Genomic DNA, 19,174 nt, shown 5'->3' with positions numbered 1-19,174 from the left:
TACAATGATGTTATTGGGTAAAGTATTCCAGAGATCACTGGTCCAGTCTGTGTCATATTGTAACCCTACAGTCCAGAGATCACTGGTCCAGTCTGTGTCATATTGTAACCCTACAGTCCAGAGATCACAGGTCCAGTCTGTGTCCTATTGTAGCCCTACTGTCCAGAGATCACTGGTCCAGTCTGTGTCCTATTGTAGCCCTACTGTCCAGAGATCACTGGTCCACTCTGTGTCATATTGTAACCCTACAGTCCAGAGATCACTGGTCCAGTCTGTGTCCTATTGTAGCCCTACTGTCCAGAGATCACTGGTCCAGTCTGCGCTGTCATATTGGAACCCTACAATATGTAGGGGGGTATGAAATGATAAATAATTCTCAATCACGATAAGAGAAAAAAAAAGAGTAGTTTGATCTCTTAGACTCAGAGTACTTCAAACCAAACCAGGGTTTAGAGACTTTAGAGAGTCAGTGTAACAAAGCACATCAAATACCATCACATGAACTGATCTTATTTATAATTAATACAAAAAGGCACGGAAAGGGAGAGAGGAGCAGAGGCGGAGTCACAGCATCTTGGAGTATCTCCTACTGACAGAGTCTCTGTAGAACTGGAAGATCTTCCCTGATGCCCGCTGACTGACCGCGATGCACTGCTGCAGCTGGAGAGGCAGAGGACAAGGGGGTTATTACGGAAAGGAGCTGCAGTGCACGAACACTGCAGGTGAAGACAGGGGGCAAGACTGAGAGCTTCAGCAGCTTACCTCACTCACTGAGAAGGACCCTTTGGTCGATGACATCATCACTCTGCGCTCTGCACTGTCAATGGCAAATGTCATCACTGCGCGGCTCTCCTGCGATTTAGAGATGGGGAGAGAGAGGCTGTCACATAAAAAGAGTGGGTGGAAGGGAGGTTCAGACTAGGGGGGCAGTGTTGGTCAGTGTGTGGGGATCCCAAGGGGTCCAGTCAATACACCGTATGGACCAGTGTGCGTCCAGATCAGTGACTAGGGGCACTTGTCGAGTCAGGGTACGTGTCAGTGTCCCTGTCAGTGAAGCAATCAGTGTTGGCATTAGTTGGAGGGGTCAGTGTATGTACAAGGTTGTACACATTGTGCATTGTACAGTACCCTCTCCTGTGCAGCAGTGGGGTCAGTGTAGATGTGGCCCTCAGGGTCAATGGCGCAGGTCACCCCACAGAAAAGGCAGCGCATGGGCAGTCCCGCGTCCATCAAGGCCATACATGCAGCATTCAAACTGCACGCCAACAGCTGGGGTCTTCACTAAGGAACAGGACTCAGAGAGATAGACTGGCCTTACTGCACACAGAGACACACAGGCTGGCCTTACTGCACACAGAGACAGACAGAGACACACAGACTGGCCTTACTGCACACAGAGAGACAGAGACACACAGACTGGCCTTACTGACACAGAGAGACATAGACACACAGACTGGCCTTACTGCACAGAGACAGACAGAGACACACAGACTGGCCTTACTGCACACAGAGACAGACAGAGACACACAGACTGGCCTTACTGCACACAGAGACAGACAGAGACACACAGACTGGCCTTACTGCACACAGAGACACACAGACTGGCCTTACTGCACAGAGACAGACAGAGACACACAGACTGGCCTTACTGCACACAGAGACAGACAGAGACATACAGACTGGCCTTACTGCACACAGAGACAGACAGAGACACACAGACTGGCCTTACTGCACACAGGGACAGACAGAGACACACAGACTGGCCTTACTGCACACAGAGACAGACAGAGACACACAGACTGGCCTTACTGCACACAGAGACACACAGACTGGCCTTACTGCACACAGAGACACACAGACACACAGACTGGCCTTACTGCACACAGAGACACACAGACTGGCCTTACTGCACACAGAGACAGACAGAGACACACAGACTGGCCTTACTGCACACAGAGACACACAGGCTGGCCTTACTGCACACAGAGACAGACAGACACACAGACTGGCCTTACTGCACACAGAGACACACAGACTGGCCTTACTGCACACTGAGACACACAGACTGGCCTTACTGCACACTGAGACACACAGACTGGCCTTACTGCACACAGACACATTGTGAAGGATACTGCCCCGTCATCATGGATGACCTGCAGGACGAGGGTGAGGGAGGAGCGCGGGTGGAGAGAGGAGAGGAGAGCCGCCTTGCACGTCTCTCGCACGCACTGCTCACGAGAGCGCTCGGCCACTCCTGCACACTCAAGACAGGGAGAGGGGGAGAGATAGAGTCTTGACAACCTCTCATTCGCAAATTTTAAAACGCCACCACCAGGCTTTTGCTTGAGCAACAAAGGATGACAATTTTCAAAGTGAGACAACAAAGCACTGAATCGTCAAAGTGGCTGTGAACCACACCTGCACTGCTAGGGCCCTCATTACCTTCGAGACAGAGGGAGGGAGACGGGACAGAGATAAAAGAGAGAAAAACATGGAGAGAAACAAAAGAGTAAAGCAGTGAGATGGGTTAAAAGAAAAGAAGGGAGAAGGAGATGAGAAGGAGAAGGACACAGACAGGAGAGGGTTAATGCAGCCCATCAGGGTTGCGATCAGTGTTTGGTTATTGTACATGAAGTACAGTGCTGCCACACTGTGGCGAACAGTGGTATTGGACATTAACGCTTGCAAGGTGATTTTGCAAACATCAAATGTTTCTTCTGGGGATGTTCTCCACACTGTCATGGTCAGTAAAGTCATGTGTTTATTACACAATGTTGAGCCTTTCATCCCAAAGTGCTTCATATATAACAGGGGACCCACATCACACACACCTGCAGGGCAGCCCCACCTGAGTGGCACAGGGCAGCTGTTCTGCACATCAGGAGGAGGAGAGAGAAACTACCTCATCAGCTGAATTAAGGGGAACTTTCAGCAGGGCAGACTGTTTCAGACCAGAGTGGAATTAGGTCAAAACTCTGGTGTTAACTCCTCTACTGAGATGAACAGTACAAGGTATCTTTAACAATCAAGTATTCAGAACCTCAGTTTAAAATCTCACCAGACGGACAGAACCTCCTGTTGCACAGTGTCCCCTGTCACCATGCTAGGACTTTTTTAATGAAAAATTTAGTTTTGTATTGGAAATTAATTTGAAGAGGGAAGGGTTCCCCCTACTGGTCCGCAAGTGCTACAACCTGCAGAAGCCTTGTTTTCCCATCACTGTCCTGTCCAGGTCCAGATTGGCTCAGTTTCTAAGACCTGACAAGATAAGGTTGCAGACTGCAAGGTGGCACTGCTGGTGCGTATGGCCTGCAGACAAAGAGAGTATGGCTGAAGATAATAAAGAATACAGCACACTGCTGTCAGCCGCTACACAACACTCTCCGCCTGTACACCCTGATGCAGTGTGGTGTGTGCAGAGCAGAGACAGGCGGTTAGCTCTCACCTGGAAGGCCCACTTTCGGCTGGATCAGAACCTCCATTGTAGCCCGATCATAAATCTCCTTACTGACCTTCACCTCCGCTGGCCCATACACCCCAGCCAGGACACTGGTGTCTCCTGCAGACACACACAGTGAGCGGTCAAGACAGCGGCTCGTACAGACAGACAGACAGACAGACAGACAGACAGACAGACAGACAGACAGACAGACAGACAGACAGACAGACAGACAGACAGACAGACAGACAGACACACACACACACACACACACACACACACAGAGTGACTCGTCAAGACAGCAACATGTGTACAGACACAGAGTGATCGGTCAAGACAGCGTCACGGGCACGGGCACAGAGAGTGACCGGTTTTATGCAGTACTTTGCATAACATCGGACCCAAACGCACTATAGAGCTAGAAGAGGACTTTCCGAACTCATTCAGAACCGGATAAAAATGAAGAATGCGGGAAGAAACAACTTAACCTTGTTTGTGCCCAAGTGGACTCGCTAGAAGGCCGCGCTTGCAATTAAATCTTTTTTTTAATGTAAAGCATGAACATACCCTGCACGAACGAGGCCGAACCATCCGGTCTTGACAGCAGGTTCTGTTCGCAGCCGAACTCCCTCAGAGCTGTGGTGGGGTGAGTCGAGCTCTCCTCCACTTCCATCGTGTGTACCAAGCAGTGCGGTGTTTCTGCGGCGCAGACCTAATACGTCACTAAATAGAACCTCTTCCAGAATCTTAAACAAAGGCGCTGGTAAATGACGTTCACCACTGTGCTGAATTTTGTGACCATTAAAACCTAGAACGTCAAATTGACTTTCTGTGAATACTGCTAGCGTTTTTGTACATTTTTTATATTTTTGAACAATACCTATGTAAAAACAACAGATCTGAAATTCAGTTAGAAATGAGATATTTTTAATCGCTATATCATTTAAATCGTTACACTTTTTTAAACACCATACAGTATTTGTTTCATTATTATTTTATAAGAGTCAAGATGCTTCTCAGAGGGATGTTCTACTGCAATTAGAAATGGTCACAATTTTTTTTATTGTATTAATTTTTTATGTAAGCATCAGGAATACAAAAATGAGACAACATATTAAAACAGATACAAAAATAGACACTTTACAGCCAGAGGAATTCACAATTATGAAAGCTGAAAATTAAACTTTTTACATAATTCCATTGTATGTCTTGCCTTTTGATTTTTAACATTTCTAATATAATTTAAGTAAAAAAGGACCTTGAAAGCATTAATAGAGGGAGCAGTATTAGACCATTTACTTTTGTGGATGAAGTATTTTGCCAAAATAATTAACAGATTAATTATAAAAACATTATATCCTTTATCCAAATCAGGTCTAATAAAATATAAAATAATATCAAAATCTCTAAATTTAACATTTAACTTTAAATATTTAACTATAACATTTTGCAAATCTATCCAAAACAATGTTGTATATACTGTAAGCAATTAGCTTTGAACAGGTCCAACTGACCTGTGGCTCAGAACTTTATATCTGTTTTGAAGGATCATTTATAGATACTATACTGTATTGTACAAAGACCACAGTGCTTTAAAAAAATTCATTTAAGCTATACTCAGATTCATTAAAAATATTTTAAAATATGCTTGGTGAGTTGGTTTACAGAAATCATTTAGCATTATTTTTTATTATTATTTATATTATAAATATATAAATCCATATTATTTATATATAGGAACAAGTAATAGGTTTATTCCGTGCCACACCTGAAGAAGGCTCCACGGCTGAAACGTTGTGTTTTCTTTCTTCTTTTTTTCAGCAGGGAATAAACCTATTACTTGTTCCTTTGCAGCCTACGCATGCTGATGCAGCTACCCACCTGAACTACTTATTTATATATATATATCTGACCCCTAACACCACACAACCTCTGTACTGTTGATAAAGTTCTAACTGATTTAGAATTATATATAATTGCTTACACTTATACAGCGCTTTTCTGGACACTCCACTCAAAGTGCTCCACAGGTAATGGGGATCCCCTCCACCCCCACCAGTGTGCAGCCCCACCTGGATGATGCGACGGCAACACATAGTGCACCAGTACTCTCCCCACACACCAGCTCTCAGTGGGGAGGAGAGCAGAGTGATGAAGCCAGTTCAGAGACTGGGATTATTAGGAGGCCATGACTGGGAAAGGCCAGGGGGAAATTTGGCCCGGACACCGGGATAACAACCTAAAGCCCTGAGATTTTTAATGACCACAGAGAGTCAGGACCTCAGTTTTACATCTCATCCGAAGGATTGAGATTTACAGTTTTTTACGGATTTACGGATTTTTACAGTATAGTGTCACCATACTGGGACATTAGAACCCACACAGACTGCAAAGACCCCCTACTGGCCCCACTAACACCTCTTCCAGCAGCAACCTTAGCTGTCCCAGGAGGTCTCCCATCCAGGTACTGGCCAGGCTCACACCCGCTGAGCTCCAGTGGGCTGCCAGTTGTGAGCTGCAGGGTGATACAGCTGCTGGCCATGGAGTTGTTATTCTGTTCCATTCATTAGATGTTGCCTTTGTGCCGTCATGTCGTGACATCTGTATGTGCATGCCCTTGTTTGTTGTATTTTCTTTTTTTGTATTTAAAAAAAGAAAAAAAACCGCTTACAGAATCACGTGACGCACAGTGCCTGGTAATTGGGTCCATCCATGAAAGTCTTGATAGTAGGCTACAGCGGTGCCTGAATACAAACACAGCAGATAATCAACGACACACCTTTTAGCGTTCTTTTATAAACATAATTCACTAATAAGCTTAATTTTTTACGCAATGAAAATAAATATATTTCTCCATCTTTCATATTAGATGTTTTGAGTTTTTTTATTGCCCCTCGTGTGTTTTCTGGGACCTTGACGATTAAGGTGCCTGGAGCTCCACAGGGCAGCTTGTCAGACCCAAGATCCAAGATGGCGGCGGCTGGAGGTCTCAGGAGTCTGGGCAGAATCGGATTCAAATCAATCTTTCAAAACACCGGATTTTATCCCAAATTACGACCTTGCCCGGGCAGGGCTTTCCGTGTTAATGTGAGTGACGTTTCTCTCCCTTTCACGGCCAATCCCGTCGATAAACCGTGCAGAAGCCACGATCATTGAAATTCAATACGGCTTTCAGCTGCGGCTTTTGCAGTATTCAGACAGGTGTCTTCAAGTCTAAACATGTGTTGTTTAATATTAGAGCTACATTTCATTGCTATTATTGTTAGTCGTGAATATATACATTGCATTGTTGTTATTAATATGGTTGTTGTAGTTGATATTGTTGTCTTGAAAATTGAGATGAGGTTATGATTACTACTATAATGACGGGATTGAAAAAAGTCTGCTTTTGTCATCTTTTACGCACAAGACTACCTTTATAGTGCGATTGTGTTTATCTGAAATGTGTTTATCTTTGTACTGCTAAATGGACTCTACATCGCAATGCACCGCTTTGGCTAACTGCGTATATATAAAAAACACAGTTCGTGTACACACACCAGTCTAATAAATGGAAAGCCTGTCTTGATATCGCTTTATCTGCAAAAGCGCTTGCGTTGTTCCGAGATTGGGAGCTGTTAGAATAACTTTGGGCTCACCTCGAAGTCTTTGGCTCGAGGCTGGGTGGTCTGGGCTGCTGATTGGTCGATTTAGGGGGTGGAGGCGTTTCGCCTATAAAATAGGGTCACCTTAAATATGTGTTCGGTTGCCGAGGGAAGATGAGGTGTGCGTGAATCTCGGATTTGTCCCAAACCCCTGTCGTCATTATTATTTTAATAAAATAATAGTAACTGATCACTATAACTTGGTCTCGTTGAATAATGTAGTGTCAGCGTGCAACTATGTCATTTGTGTTTTTTAACCCCTGTGTCTTTCAGTGCTGTCGGTGTGCAGGAGTGTGGATTGTGTGTGTTTTAACCCGTGTCTCTCAGTGCTGTCAGTGTGCAGGAGTGTGGATTGTGTGTGTTTTAACCCCTGTGTCTCTCAGTGCTGTCAGTGTGCAGGAGTGTGGATTGTGTGTGTTTTAACCCCTCTGTCTCTGTGCTGTCGGTGTGCAGGAGTGTGGATTGTGTGTGTTTTAACCCCTCTGTCTCTGTGCTGTCGGTGTGCAGGAGTGTGGACTGTTCATGTTTGAATTGCTCTGTGTCCATTATTAATGTCTGTTTCTTCCCTTCCAGGCGGTGTTGAGGCAGCAGACCTTCGATTCCCTGGATGAGAAGCCTCAGTTCCCCGGGGCGTCCGCGGATTTCGTGGATCACCTGGAGTTCATCCAGCCTAATGTCATCTCGGGCATCCCGGTGTACCGCGTGATGGACAGGCAGGGCCAAATCATCAACCCGTCCGAGGACCCCCAGGTGCCTGCTCACCCGCCTCTGTCCACAAGTCCCACTCTTCTCTTCCTGTTCCTCTCTCGCTCCTCCCTCTGTGCTGCATCGTTCTCCTCCTCCCTCGTCACTGCTTCCCATCTCACTCTCTCTGTGTCCCAGCCCACTCCCGGCTGCCTCCCTACTGCCTCCCTCCTGTCTCATTCTGCCTCCCTTCTGCCCCCGTACTACTGCCTCCCTACTGCCTCCCTCCTGTCTCATTCTGCCCCCCTACTACTGCCCCCCTACTACTGCCTCCCTCTTGCCTCCCTACTGCCCCCCTACTACTGCCCCCCTACTACTGCCCCCCTACTGCCTCCCTCCTGTCTCATTCTGCCCCCCTACTGCCCCCCTACTACTGCCCCCCTACTGCCTCCCTCTTGCCTCCCTACTGCCTCCCTCCTGTCTCATTCTGCCTTTCTACTGCCCCCCAACTGCCCCTCTTCTGTCTCTCTCTGCCTCCCTACTGTCTCTCTCTGCCTCCCTCCGCCTCCCCACACTCTCCTTCCCTCTTTCTCAGTCTCTCAGCTCCACATCTCTCAGTTCCCTTTTCCTCTCCATCGTCTTCTCTCCCTTCATCCTGCTGCTGTCTGGCTGCGGTCGCTGAGCTCTCAGGGCCATGGTGAAAGACCAGGCAGAGCTGCCCGCGCAGGTCCACAGAGGAGCCCCGAGAGTCTCCGGGAGCGAGGCCTTTAAGAGAGAGGATGAAGTAACAGTGCAGGCTGATTGGAAATGGAGCTGTCTGAATTATTACGGAGCAGAAAGAAGGCTGCCCTGATGCAGCAGGAGGCTGGCATGAGTACAGCTATCTGAATTAATGCCATCAGCTGAAGCAGTCTGCTCGGGGGCCTGACTGAGATTGGGAGGGTCCGTCTGATTGAAGAAGCATCAGTGGCCTTGGGGAGATTCGTCCTGAGCGAGGTCACGCGGGGTCAGAAGGAGGCCCAGAGTCTGTCCGAATGCGCTGGTTGCCCAGGGCAACATCGGGATGCAAGCAACTCCCAGCCACACCCCAGAGTTGTGGGATCAGGGGAGCGAGAGACAGCCCTGTGCAGATTCAGCCTTCACTGAGCTCAGTACGGACAGCAGCTCAGCACACTGCTGGGCTTTCTCACCTGTCTGATACAGTATGTCCCCATGCAGTGTGTTTCAGGATCAGGTGGTTTCCATCCTTTTCTGTGAAGTTCATTTCTCCTACTCTACACAACCTCGTTAGGAGAAAGTCAATTAGAAAGTTGTTTATTGCTATACTTCTGCAGTCCTTGATGGTGTTGGGTGGGTCACACATACACACTCCAAAACGTGCTCCACACGGTCCACAGCGTGATTAAGCACCCACACTGTAACCTGGACTGTGTGCCCCATTGCACCTCGCTCCTCTGTATTTGGGGCGCACACTCAGTCTTGTCATCTCTCGCGGTCCCCCAGCTGCCAAAGGAGGAGGTGCTGAACTTCTACCAGAAGATGACCCTGCTTAACACCATGGACCGCATCCTGTACGAGTCTCAGAGACAGGTTAGCCGTGTCGCCAGTACATGGCCATTGTCTGTGTGTTGTACAAGTGTATGGTTGGTGTCCACATTTCTGCGCTGTGTGGGTGTGATAGTGTGTGGACTGTAGACTGTGCTGTAGTGGTGTGATAGTGTGTGGACTGTAGACTGTGCTGTGTGGTGACAGTGGTGTGATAGTGTGTGGACTGTAGACTGTGCTGTGTGGTGACAGTGGTGTGATAGTGTGTGGACTGTAGGCTGTGCTGTAGTGGTGTGGTGACAGTGGTGTGATAGTGTGTGGACTGTAGGCTGTGCTGGTGTGGTGACAGTGGTGTGATAGTGTGTGGACTGTAGACTGTGCTGTAGTGGTGTGGTGACAGTGGTGTGATAGTGTGTGGACTGTAGGCTGTGCTGGTGTGGTGACAGTGGTGTGATAGTGTGTGAACTGTAGACTGTGCTGTAGTGGTGTGGTGACAGTGGTGTGATAGTGTGTGGACTGTAGACTGTGCTGTGTGGTGACAGTGGTGTGATAGTGCGTGGACTGTAGACTGTGCTGTAGTGGTGTGGTGACAGTGGTGTGATAGTGTGTGGACTGTAGACTGTGCTGTAGTGGTGTGGTGACAGTGGTGTGATAGTGTGTGGACTGTAGGCTGTGCTGTAGTGGTGACAGTAGGGCCGGGCGATATGGCCAAAAACATTATCACGATAAAAATAGTCATATCAGTTGATATCGATAATTACCACGATAAATATCAAATCATTATTTCTTTCAAGTTTAAAGGCAGATTTTTTCTCCTGAGTGAAAGTTGAAGAAACCAGACAGTTAATTGGTAAATTAAACAACTCTTTATTTTAAGAACACAACAAACACTTGCCAAACAGCAGAAACATTAAACAAATCTGAGGAAGAGAGTATTCAAGTCTTTTTTATGTCAAAATATGCATGAGTAAAATTTACAAAATAAATATCTTAATAGAAAAATTAAATACTGCAATGTGAAAAACACACATAGAAGATGGCTCAGACAGACTGCAAATTTTAAAGTGCTTTAAAGGATCATATCAGAAGTAGTGGCGAAGAATGGCACCGTTTGCAGCTGCCACTCTACCATCTCCCTACACTCTGCATACAGCCGAGGAAGTGCAGTCAGTGCAAAATGTTTCCGACCAGGTAGCTCGTATCTGGGGTCAAGGACTCTGATAAGCTTCTTGAATCCCTCATTTTCGACAGTGCTAATGGGAAGCAGGTCTTTTGCAATGCAATATGCAACTGTATTTGTGATGTCTTCATGTCTTTTTGTTTTTTTGTCGTAAGGCACGGTGCTCGAAAATGATGCTACTATGGTTTGCTGCTGTGTAGTCGCACTGAATACTGGCCTGGTGCTTATAGATGGTCCCCTTCCACTAACAACACTAGTTTGTGACTGTAATTTTTTACTTCCTGCGTGTTCTAACGGGTGATGTTGTTTTAAATGGTGAAATAGGTTCGTGGTGTTGCCTGTCTTTGCTGGCACAGATCTGCGGCACAGTTAGCAGTGCACGCTGCTCTGTTTTATGTCTGATCGTAAAACTCCAAAATATCTCCAAATTACCGAAGTTGAATGACCTTTTCTGTCGATGATGTCATCGTCCTTCGAGCTGGTTGTTGGCAGCACTACATTTGCTTCAGTGTCGCTCATTTCTCCACTCTAACTACAGTCCTGTCAGCCACCACCGTGTGGGTCAACAACACCACGTTAGCTGCCCGGTCTGCAACACGCACACGCATATCATGCGCAAAGAATAAATATATATATCGAACTTTTATCGAACGTTTGTTAAAATTATATAGAGGAAAATTATATTGCGATAATTATCGTTATCGAATTATCGCCCAGCCCTAGGTGACAGTGGTGTGATAGTGCGTGGACTGTAGACTGTGCTGTAGTGGTGTGGTGACAGTGGTGTGATAGTGCGTGGACTGTAGACTGTGCTGTAGTGGTGACAGTGGTGTTATAGTGTGCAGACTGTAGACTGTGCTGTAGTGGTGTGGTGACAGTGGTGTGATAGTGTGTGGGCTGTAGACTGTGCTGTGTGGTGACAGTGGTGTGATAGTGTGTGGGCTGTAGACTGTGCTGTAGTGGTGACAGTGGTGTTATAGTGTGCAGACTGTAGACTGTGCTGTAGTGGTGTGGTGACAGTGGTGTGATAGTGTGTGGGCTGTAGACTGTGCTGTGTGGTGACAGTGGTGTGATAGTGTGTGGGCTGTAGACTGTGCTGTGTGGTGACAGTGGTGTGATAGTGTGTGGGCTGTAGACTGTGCTGTGTGGTGACAGTGGTGTGATAGTGTGTGGGCTGTAGACTGTGCTGTGTGGTGATAGTGTGCAGACTGTAGACTGTGCTGTAGTGGTGTGGTGACAGTGGTGTGATAGTGTGCAGACTGTAGACTGTGCTGTAGTGGTGTGGTGACAGTGGTGTGATAGTGTGTGGACTGTAGACTGTGCTGTAGTGGTGTGGTGACAGTGGTGTGATAGTGTGTGGACGTGATGCGTTAGTGTGACAGTATTGACACTAGTGTGCACGTGTGTTACAGGGCCGGATCTCATTCTACATGACGAATTATGGAGAGGAGGGGACCCACATTGGGAGCGCAGCTGCCCTCAGCCCTAATGACCTCGTCTTTGGCCAGTACCGGGAAGCAGGTATGACAGTGCCACATACAGAAAGAAAAATCTGACTCCTATTGCCTTGCTGTCCGTTCCAAGCTGGATCTGGATACAAGTGGCTGTGGTGTATAAGTTAGTGTAAGAGCCTGGTGATGCTGCAGCTGGGAGACTCCCTCAGTTCCTTTCACTGTGGTTCTGACTCAGTGCTGCCCCCCACAGGTGTGCTGATGTACCGCGGGTTCCCGCTAGATCTGTTCATGGCACAGTGCTACGCCAATGCGGATGACCTGGGCAAAGGCCGGCAGATGCCTGTCCACTACGGCTCCAAGGATCTCAACTTTGTCACCATCTCTTCTCCCCTGGCCACTCAGATACCCCAGGGTGAGCGTCCTGTTACTCTGCCCACCTGCCTTCTCAGAAGCCTTGTTGTCCGCAGTGCTGCGCTGCTATAAAATGTCTTTCTGTCTCTGTGTCTCTAACTCAGTTCGGTTCAAGGAGCTTTACTGGCATGAACGGTGACTTACAGTGTTGCCAAAGCAATTAAGACAACATCTACAGACATTTCCAATACAAACACATCATAAGATGAAAGATCAACATCATTATTGAAAGACCGGCTCACTGTTCCTCAGGCTGTGACCGGAGATCACATACTGTACTGGGCTGCCAGTTCAACTGAGTTCCCTCCTCCCTCTCCCAGTAGGATTGGGACTGATTCTGTCAGGTGTGGGAATTCTGGGATTAGATTTCTATATTTAGGGAAGAATGTTTCTCTAATCTCAGAGTATCTGTCACAGTGCAGTAGGAAGTGCACCTCTGTCTCTGTTTCTCCCCGCTGGCAGTGGGAGCACAGCCTGTCCTCTTTGGGCAGCCAGGTCTGCCTGTGTCGCCCAGTTTCTATGGCCAGGCTGTGGTCACTGAGCCTGTACTCCGTCAGGGTCTGTTTCTTTTTGCTTTTTCTTATCTTGGTCAAATATTCAGGCTCTCTGTCTGACTAACTGCCTTATTAGCCTGTATCTTTGTGTCTGTATCTCTCTGTCCGTCACTGGGACGCTCGTACTGGGCACACTTTAATGCCCCCCTCTCCCTCTCTCAGCAGAGTTGGTGAGCAGGAGGGGCCCGTGCTCGTTGTAATCAGCCCGTCTCTCTCTCTCTCTGTCCCTGTCTCTCTCTCGCTCAGCGGCGGGGGCAGCGTACGCCATCAAGCGAGAGAACGCCAACCGCGTGGTGATCTGCTACTTCGGGGAGGGCGCGGCCAGCGAGGGCGACGCCCACGCGGGCTTCAACTTCTCGGCCACGCTGGAGTGCCCCGTCATCTTCTTCTGCCGCAACAACGGTTACGCCATCTCCACGCCCACCAACGAGCAGTACCGTGGTGACGGCATCGGTGAGAGGGCAGCCTCATCCCCCCCCTCTGCCTCAGTGCGCTGTCCACTGTGTACCAGTCTCTCTCAGTGCAGTGTTAATGTACTGGAGTGTCCAGTCAGTGTGTCTGTATTAACCCCTCTCTCTCTCAGTGCAGTGTTAATGTACTGGAGTGTCCAGTCAGTGTGTCTGTATGAACCCCTCTCTCTCTCAGTGCAGTGTTAATGTACTGGAGTGTCCAGTCAGTGTGTCTGTATTAACCCCTCTCTCTCAGTGCAGTGTTAATGTACTAGAGTGTCCAGTCAGTGTGTCTGTATTAACCCCTCTCTCTCTCAGTGTAGTGTTAATGTACTGGAGTGTCCAGTCAGTGTGTCTGTATGAACCCCTCTCTCTCAGTGCAGTGTTCATGTACTGGAGTGTCCAGTCAGTGTGTCTGTATTAACCCCTCTCTCTCTCAGTGCAGTGTTAATGTACTGGAGTGTCCAGTCAGTGTGTCTGTATTCACCCCTCTCTCTCTCAGTGCAGTGTTAATGTACTGGAGTGTCCAGTGTGTCTGTATTCACCCCTCTCTCTCAGTGCAGTGTTAATGTACTGGAGTGTCCAGTCAGTGTGTCTGTATGAACCCCTCTCTCTCAGTGCAGTGTTAATGTACTGGAGTGTCCAGTCAGTGTGTCTGTATGAACCCCTCTCTCTCAGTGCAGTGTTAATGTACTGGAGTGTCCAGTCAGTGTGTCTGTATGAACCCCTCTCTCTCAGTGCAGTGTTAATGTACTGGAGTGTCCAGTCAGTGTGTCTGTATGAACCCCTCTCTCTCAGTGCAGTGTTAATGTACTGGAGTGTCCAGTCAGTGTGTCTGTATTAACCCCTCTCTCTCAGTGCAGTGTTAATGTACTGGAGTGTCCAGTCAGTGTGTCTGTATGAACCCCTCTCTCTCTCAGTGCAGTGTTAATGTACTGGAGTGTCCAGTCAGTGTGTCTGTATTAACCCCTCTCTCTCAGTGCAGTGTTAATGTACCGGAGTGTCCAGTCAGTGTGTCTGTATGAACCCCTCTCTCTCTCAGTGCAGTGTTAATGTACCGGAGTGTCCAGTCAGTGTGTCTGTATGAACCCCTCTCTCTCTCAGTGCAGTGTTAATGTACCGAAGTGTCCAGTCAGTGTGTCTGTATGAACCCCTCTCTCTCAGTGCAGTGTTAATGTACCGGAGTGTCCAGTCAGTGTGTCTGTATTAACCCCTCTCTCTCAGTGCAGTGTTAATGTACTGAAGTGTCCAGTTTGTCTGTATTAACCCCTCTCTCTCAGTGCAGTGTTAATGTTCTGTAGTGTCCAGTCATTGTGTCTGTATGAACCCCTCTCTCTCAGTGCAGTGTTAATGTACTGGAGTGTCCAGTCAGTGTGTCTGTATTAACCCCTCTCTCTCTCAGTGCAGTGTTAGATTACTGTGTCTGTATTGATCCGTCTGTCTCTCCCTTCCTCAGCGGCCAGAGGGCCGGGGTATGGCATGCTTTCCATCCGCGTTGACGGCAACGATGTGTTTGCTGTGTACAACGCCACGAAGGAGGCGAGGCGCCGAGCCATCGCTGAGAACCAGCCCTTCCTCATTGAGGCTATGACCTACAGGTGACCCTTGACCCTTGAACCCTGACCTCCTCTCCTTGCTGGCTGCTCTCCTTGTCATGGTTCTGTGTCTGTTCATGTCCCATTTTATGAAAACTCTCTCTCTTCGGATTCAACCTGTCTGTCTTTCGCTGTGACTTTAATCCAAGTCCTCAGGATCCTGAGAGGTTATTGCCACAGACCGCTCTGACTCGCAAGAAAGCACATTGAGGATCTGGGCGAGATCTAGAGGCTACTATAATATAGCCAGCGGCCATATTACCCTGCAGCACACAACTGGCAGCCCACTGAAGCTCAGCGGGTGTGAGCCTGGCCAGTACCTGGATGGGAGACTCCTGGGAAAAACTAAGGTTGCTGCTGGAAGAGGTGTTAGTGGGGCCAGCAGGGGGCGCTCACGCTGCAGTCTGTGTGGCTCCTATTGCCCCAGTACAGTGATGGGGACACTAGACTGTAAAATAAGGCGCCGTCCTTAGGATGAGACATAAAACCGAGATCCTGACTCTCACTAAAAACCCCAGGGCATTTCTCGAAAAACGTAGGGATGTTACCCCGCCATCCTGGCCGAATTTCCCCCTGGACTTTACCAGTCATGGCCTCCTAATAATCCCCATCTCTGAACTGGCTTCATCACTCTGCTCTCCTCCCACTGAGAGCTGGTGTGTGGGGAGCGTTCTGGTGCACCATGACTGCTGTTGCATCATAATTGTATTAATTATTAACAACATACTTATCTGTTCTGTTCTGTTGATTGGAGTGTCCAGAAAAGGCTGTGTAAGTGTAAGGAATTATTATTATTTGTATTAATTATTAACAACATACTTATCTGTTCTGTTCTGTTGGGTGGAGTGTCCAGAAAAGGGCTGTGTAAGTGTAAGGAATTATTATTATTTGTATTAATTATTAACAACATACTTATCTGTTCTGTTCTGTTGGGTGGAGTGTCCAGAAAAGGGCTGTGTAAGTGTAAGGAATTATTATTATTTTTATCTGCCAAATGGGAACAGTGGGTCAGAGCGCCGCCTCTCGGCCGGCGTCTCACGCTCTCCCTCCCCCCGTTTCTGCAGGATCGGGCACCACAGCACGAGCGACGACAGCTCGGCCTACCGCTCGGTGGACGAGGTCAACTACTGGGACAAGCAGGACCACCCGATCTCGCGGCTGCGGCACTACATGACCGCGCGGGGCTGGTGGGGCGAGGAGGAGGAGCGCGCCTGGAGGAAGCAGTCCCGCCGGCGCGTCATGGAGGCCTTCGAGAAGGCCGAGCGGCGCCTCAAGCCCCACCCCGAGCTCCTCTTCACCGACGTCTACCACAACGACCCGCCCCACCTGCAGCGCCAGCGGGAGGCGCTGTGGCGGCACGTGCAGACGTACAAGGAGCACTACCCCCTGGACCAGTACGAGCAGTGAGCTGGGGGGGTGGGGGCGGGGGGGACAGAGCCGCTGTCCTGGACACTGACCAGCAGGGCGATTTGGGTGCATAGAAGGTCAGCTGGCCTGTTCACATGGCGGTATGATGGGAACGGCGCTCCACGACAGCCTCCCTTGGAGGAGACTCTAGGGGGCGCTGATGTCAACAGTGCAACTTGGACAGCCCACGTGGGGCCCATAGAGCGCCCTCTGGTGGACACAGGCGACATTGGTAATGTCATTTTGTCATCACTCCTGTTCATGTCATGTTCCTCGCTGTCCCCATGTCGTTGTTCCCCGGCACACGGTTCTCACGGGTTTGGACAGGCCAGCTGACTTCATTGGCACCCCTGCGGCTCTGGAGGAAGAGAGATTGCTGCACGCGTCCGTTTGCACAAAAGGCGTGCGACAGCAGAGACGGTAGAAAGGGAGAGAGAGACTGTTACACTAACGATCAAGATAGCGCACGCACACCCACACCCACACACGGCCGGTGTTTGCTGGTCCGGAGCAGCTCGGTTCTGTCTCGATCTCTATTAACACTTCTCACCTTTAACCCCTGGAAGGGGGGGGGGGGGTGGCGGACACACGTGGCAGAATTTCCTCAGCACGGTTTGCGAGGGGCACAGGCGAGCGAATGGGGCTGCTCGCCCCTCTGTCCGGCCCGCCGCGTGGTCTCGGTTCAGTCCCGGTCCGGTCGGAGCCTGGGAGCACGCCGGTGGTTCTGCAGGCACCTGATCCGCCGCCGCCGTGGACTGCCCCGATGGGCACCGGCCAGGCGGGTTGATCTCGGCAGCAGGGCAGGGCGCCGCTGGCCCGAGCTCGGCTGAGGCTGAGGGCCACCCGCATCTCCCCCTAGAGCAGGAGCCCCCAAGAGGCAGCCATGACTGCGCCCCACTGCTTAACACTAACGTCAGCCCTCGTGCAGGGTGGATCTGATACCGGCCGAGGGTTCGAGAGTGCCTCAGTGCATGTTACTGTTTATACGTCTGATAACGTCTGTTTGTAATTTCGTGGGTCCTGTTTTCGAGGGGATTTCTTTTGCACAGGATATAAGTTCCTCCTACTCCACTCCAGCGTGTAGGTCCCAGGTAGCGCCGCTGGAGGGCACTGCTGATAGACGCTGCCCTGTGGCGCAGTCCTAATAGAAGATGCATTTACCATGGCGACCAGAGGCGTCACTCGGGGAGCTGCAGTTTCAGATGTTTTGTTGAATTAATAAAGAATTGAACTGTCGCCGTGCCTGAGACTGGGTCCTTGGGAGTGCCGTTTACCACCATTAGCGTCTTCTGCTTAGCGTCAATATGACAGTTAAAAACAATCGTGCGCTCTTCCTTAAATCCCCCAGAACCTGTCACGGGTTTCCCTAATTGCTAAGCAACGGGGACGGTGGGGTTATGTTAAGCACTTCACGTTGAGAATAATTAAACCTTCATTTATTGCTTTTATAGCGCACAGGTGTTTTCTGAGGTGCGCTGCATGTTGAATGTAGTACATTTTCGCAGTGTCGGTACTGCTGGTGGATGCTGGGGGTGACGGCTGTCCCTGTGTTGCCCAGCAGCTGTTGTGCACAGAGGTGATTTAATTAAACAGCACTTTCCTCTCGGTGGGCGAAAGCAGCTCTTATTTCGCAGCGGGGAAACTCGACGGCGACATCCCACCGCAAGAGACTGGGGTGCTCAGGGGTGAGAAGGTCGAAATAATATGGAAAAAAAACGGTCACATCTTCACGTTTTATCGGGCTTTACGAGGCCTAAATGAAAGCCGAGCACCTGGCCCGGGAGGGTCCATTTTGTGTTCGCATTGGTGGCGGCGGGAAAATTTAAGGCTGTAGAGAGTGCGTGCGTGAGAGAAACCGGGCGAAAATTAAGCAGGACGGTTAAAACGGATGGGCGAGAACCGCCGGACCGGCATTTTAATCAATAATGGTGAAGAAAGTAAAAAGGTCGGGGGTGTAGTGAGCTGTAGTGACTTCTTAATTTGTATTTCGGAACCGGACGCCTCAGGCAAACTGTGCGGGAACAGCGGACGTTTCTGATTTCTGCTGCGTCAGTTTCACGGTGTTTTACGCCGCCGCCATTTAACGCTAAGAATGTTGCTGCTCTGCGGCAGTTAGCGGGTTGGTGTAGTGAAAACACGCTCGCACTTGGTTCTCTGAAATATTAAACTTAAGATGACGGCATGAACGGGTGAAACACAAACCAGAGGCACAAGAGGAAACTACGTGGGAGAAGAGTTCTTTACCCAAGGGGTTGCGGGAATCCGAAGCAAGGTACCCGGCCATGTTATTAAAGCCAATACCCTGGTATCTTTGAAGAAACAGCTGGTTGGGATTCTTCTATCAATTAGCTGCCATCTACCAGCTTGGCTAGAGAGCCTCCTCTGGTTTATAAGCACAAATGCACTCGCACAGACACCATTTTCACACATGATCTTACACACAAGCACAGACATGCTCTTATAAGCACAGGGTCACACACAAGCACACATACACACACTCTCTCACACACAGGCACAGACGCACACAAGCACACAGATATGTGCTCTCTCACACACAAGCACAGGCACACACACACACTTTCACACATGCTCTCTCTCTCTCGCGCATCATCTCCACCTGTGAACTCTGTTGAAGGACGACAGACCCTGTGGCTGAGATGTTCAGTGAGAAGCAGCTCCGGCCTGTTTGTTCAATAGCAGAGTTTGTGTTTTAACTGGGAACAGAGACAGACAAAAGGTACGGTAAAGGGATGGTCACGTGAGTAATGTTCAACCCCCACCGCACACGCCCCCACACCCACATTCGTGGAAG

At 49.2% G+C, this 19,174-nt stretch overlaps 2 protein-coding genes across 2 annotated transcripts; one reads left to right on the top strand and one right to left on the bottom strand.

Moving 5' to 3' along the window:
* Window positions 1–499: 499 nt before the first annotated feature.
* Window positions 500–4,150, bottom strand: exosc5 (exosome component 5). The gene is made up of 6 exons (XM_088910549.1): window positions 4,007–4,150; window positions 3,446–3,559; window positions 2,133–2,254; window positions 1,129–1,269; window positions 763–852; window positions 500–660 (listed from the first exon to the last, which is right to left on the bottom strand). Exons 1-6 carry the CDS (start codon window positions 4,110–4,112, stop codon window positions 565–567), a joined length of 669 nt encoding a protein of 222 aa, XP_088766675.1. The 5' UTR covers window positions 4,113–4,150; the 3' UTR covers window positions 500–564.
* Window positions 4,151–6,352: 2,202 nt separating this feature from the next.
* bckdha (branched chain keto acid dehydrogenase E1 subunit alpha) lies at window positions 6,353–17,598 on the top strand. Its single transcript, XM_088910386.1, has 8 exons — window positions 6,353–6,526; window positions 7,657–7,833; window positions 9,271–9,357; window positions 11,905–12,013; window positions 12,197–12,358; window positions 13,158–13,364; window positions 14,817–14,958; window positions 16,020–17,598. The coding sequence occupies exons 1-8, from the start codon at window positions 6,410–6,412 to the stop codon at window positions 16,360–16,362; spliced, it is 1,344 nt and encodes a 447-aa protein (XP_088766512.1). The 5' UTR covers window positions 6,353–6,409; the 3' UTR covers window positions 16,363–17,598.
* The last annotated feature ends 1,576 nt before the right edge of the window (window positions 17,599–19,174 follow it).

This window comes from Atractosteus spatula, chromosome 3 (genome assembly GCF_055471065.1).
Source record: "Atractosteus spatula isolate fAtrSpa1 chromosome 3, fAtrSpa1.hap1, whole genome shotgun sequence".
In the NCBI taxonomy this organism is placed as follows: Eukaryota; Metazoa; Chordata; class Actinopteri; order Semionotiformes; family Lepisosteidae; genus Atractosteus; species Atractosteus spatula.
The sequence above is the reverse complement of the archived record's forward strand: the minus strand, read 5'-3'. Positions and strand labels throughout refer to the sequence as shown.

Excerpts from the sequence above, each read along its gene's own strand:
- exosc5 (XM_088910549.1), bottom strand. The coding sequence starts at position 4,112 with ATGGAAGTGGAGGAGAGCTCGACTCACCCCACCACAGCTCTGAGGGAG. Across the intron at positions 2,255-3,445 it reads GCCGAAAGTGGGCCTTCCAG|GAGTGGCCGAGCGCTCTCGT; the intron begins GTGAGAGCTAAC and ends TTGAGTGTGCAG. Across the intron at positions 1,270-2,132 it reads TCATCCATGATGACGGGGCA|CTGTTGGCGTGCAGTTTGAA; the intron begins GTATCCTTCACA and ends TGAAGACCCCAG.
- bckdha (XM_088910386.1), top strand. The coding sequence starts at position 6,410 with ATGGCGGCGGCTGGAGGTCTCAGGAGTCTGGGCAGAATCGGATTCAAA. Across the intron at positions 7,834-9,270 it reads ACCCGTCCGAGGACCCCCAG|CTGCCAAAGGAGGAGGTGCT; the intron begins GTGCCTGCTCAC and ends GCGGTCCCCCAG. Across the intron at positions 14,959-16,019 it reads ATTGAGGCTATGACCTACAG|GATCGGGCACCACAGCACGA; the intron begins GTGACCCTTGAC and ends CCGTTTCTGCAG.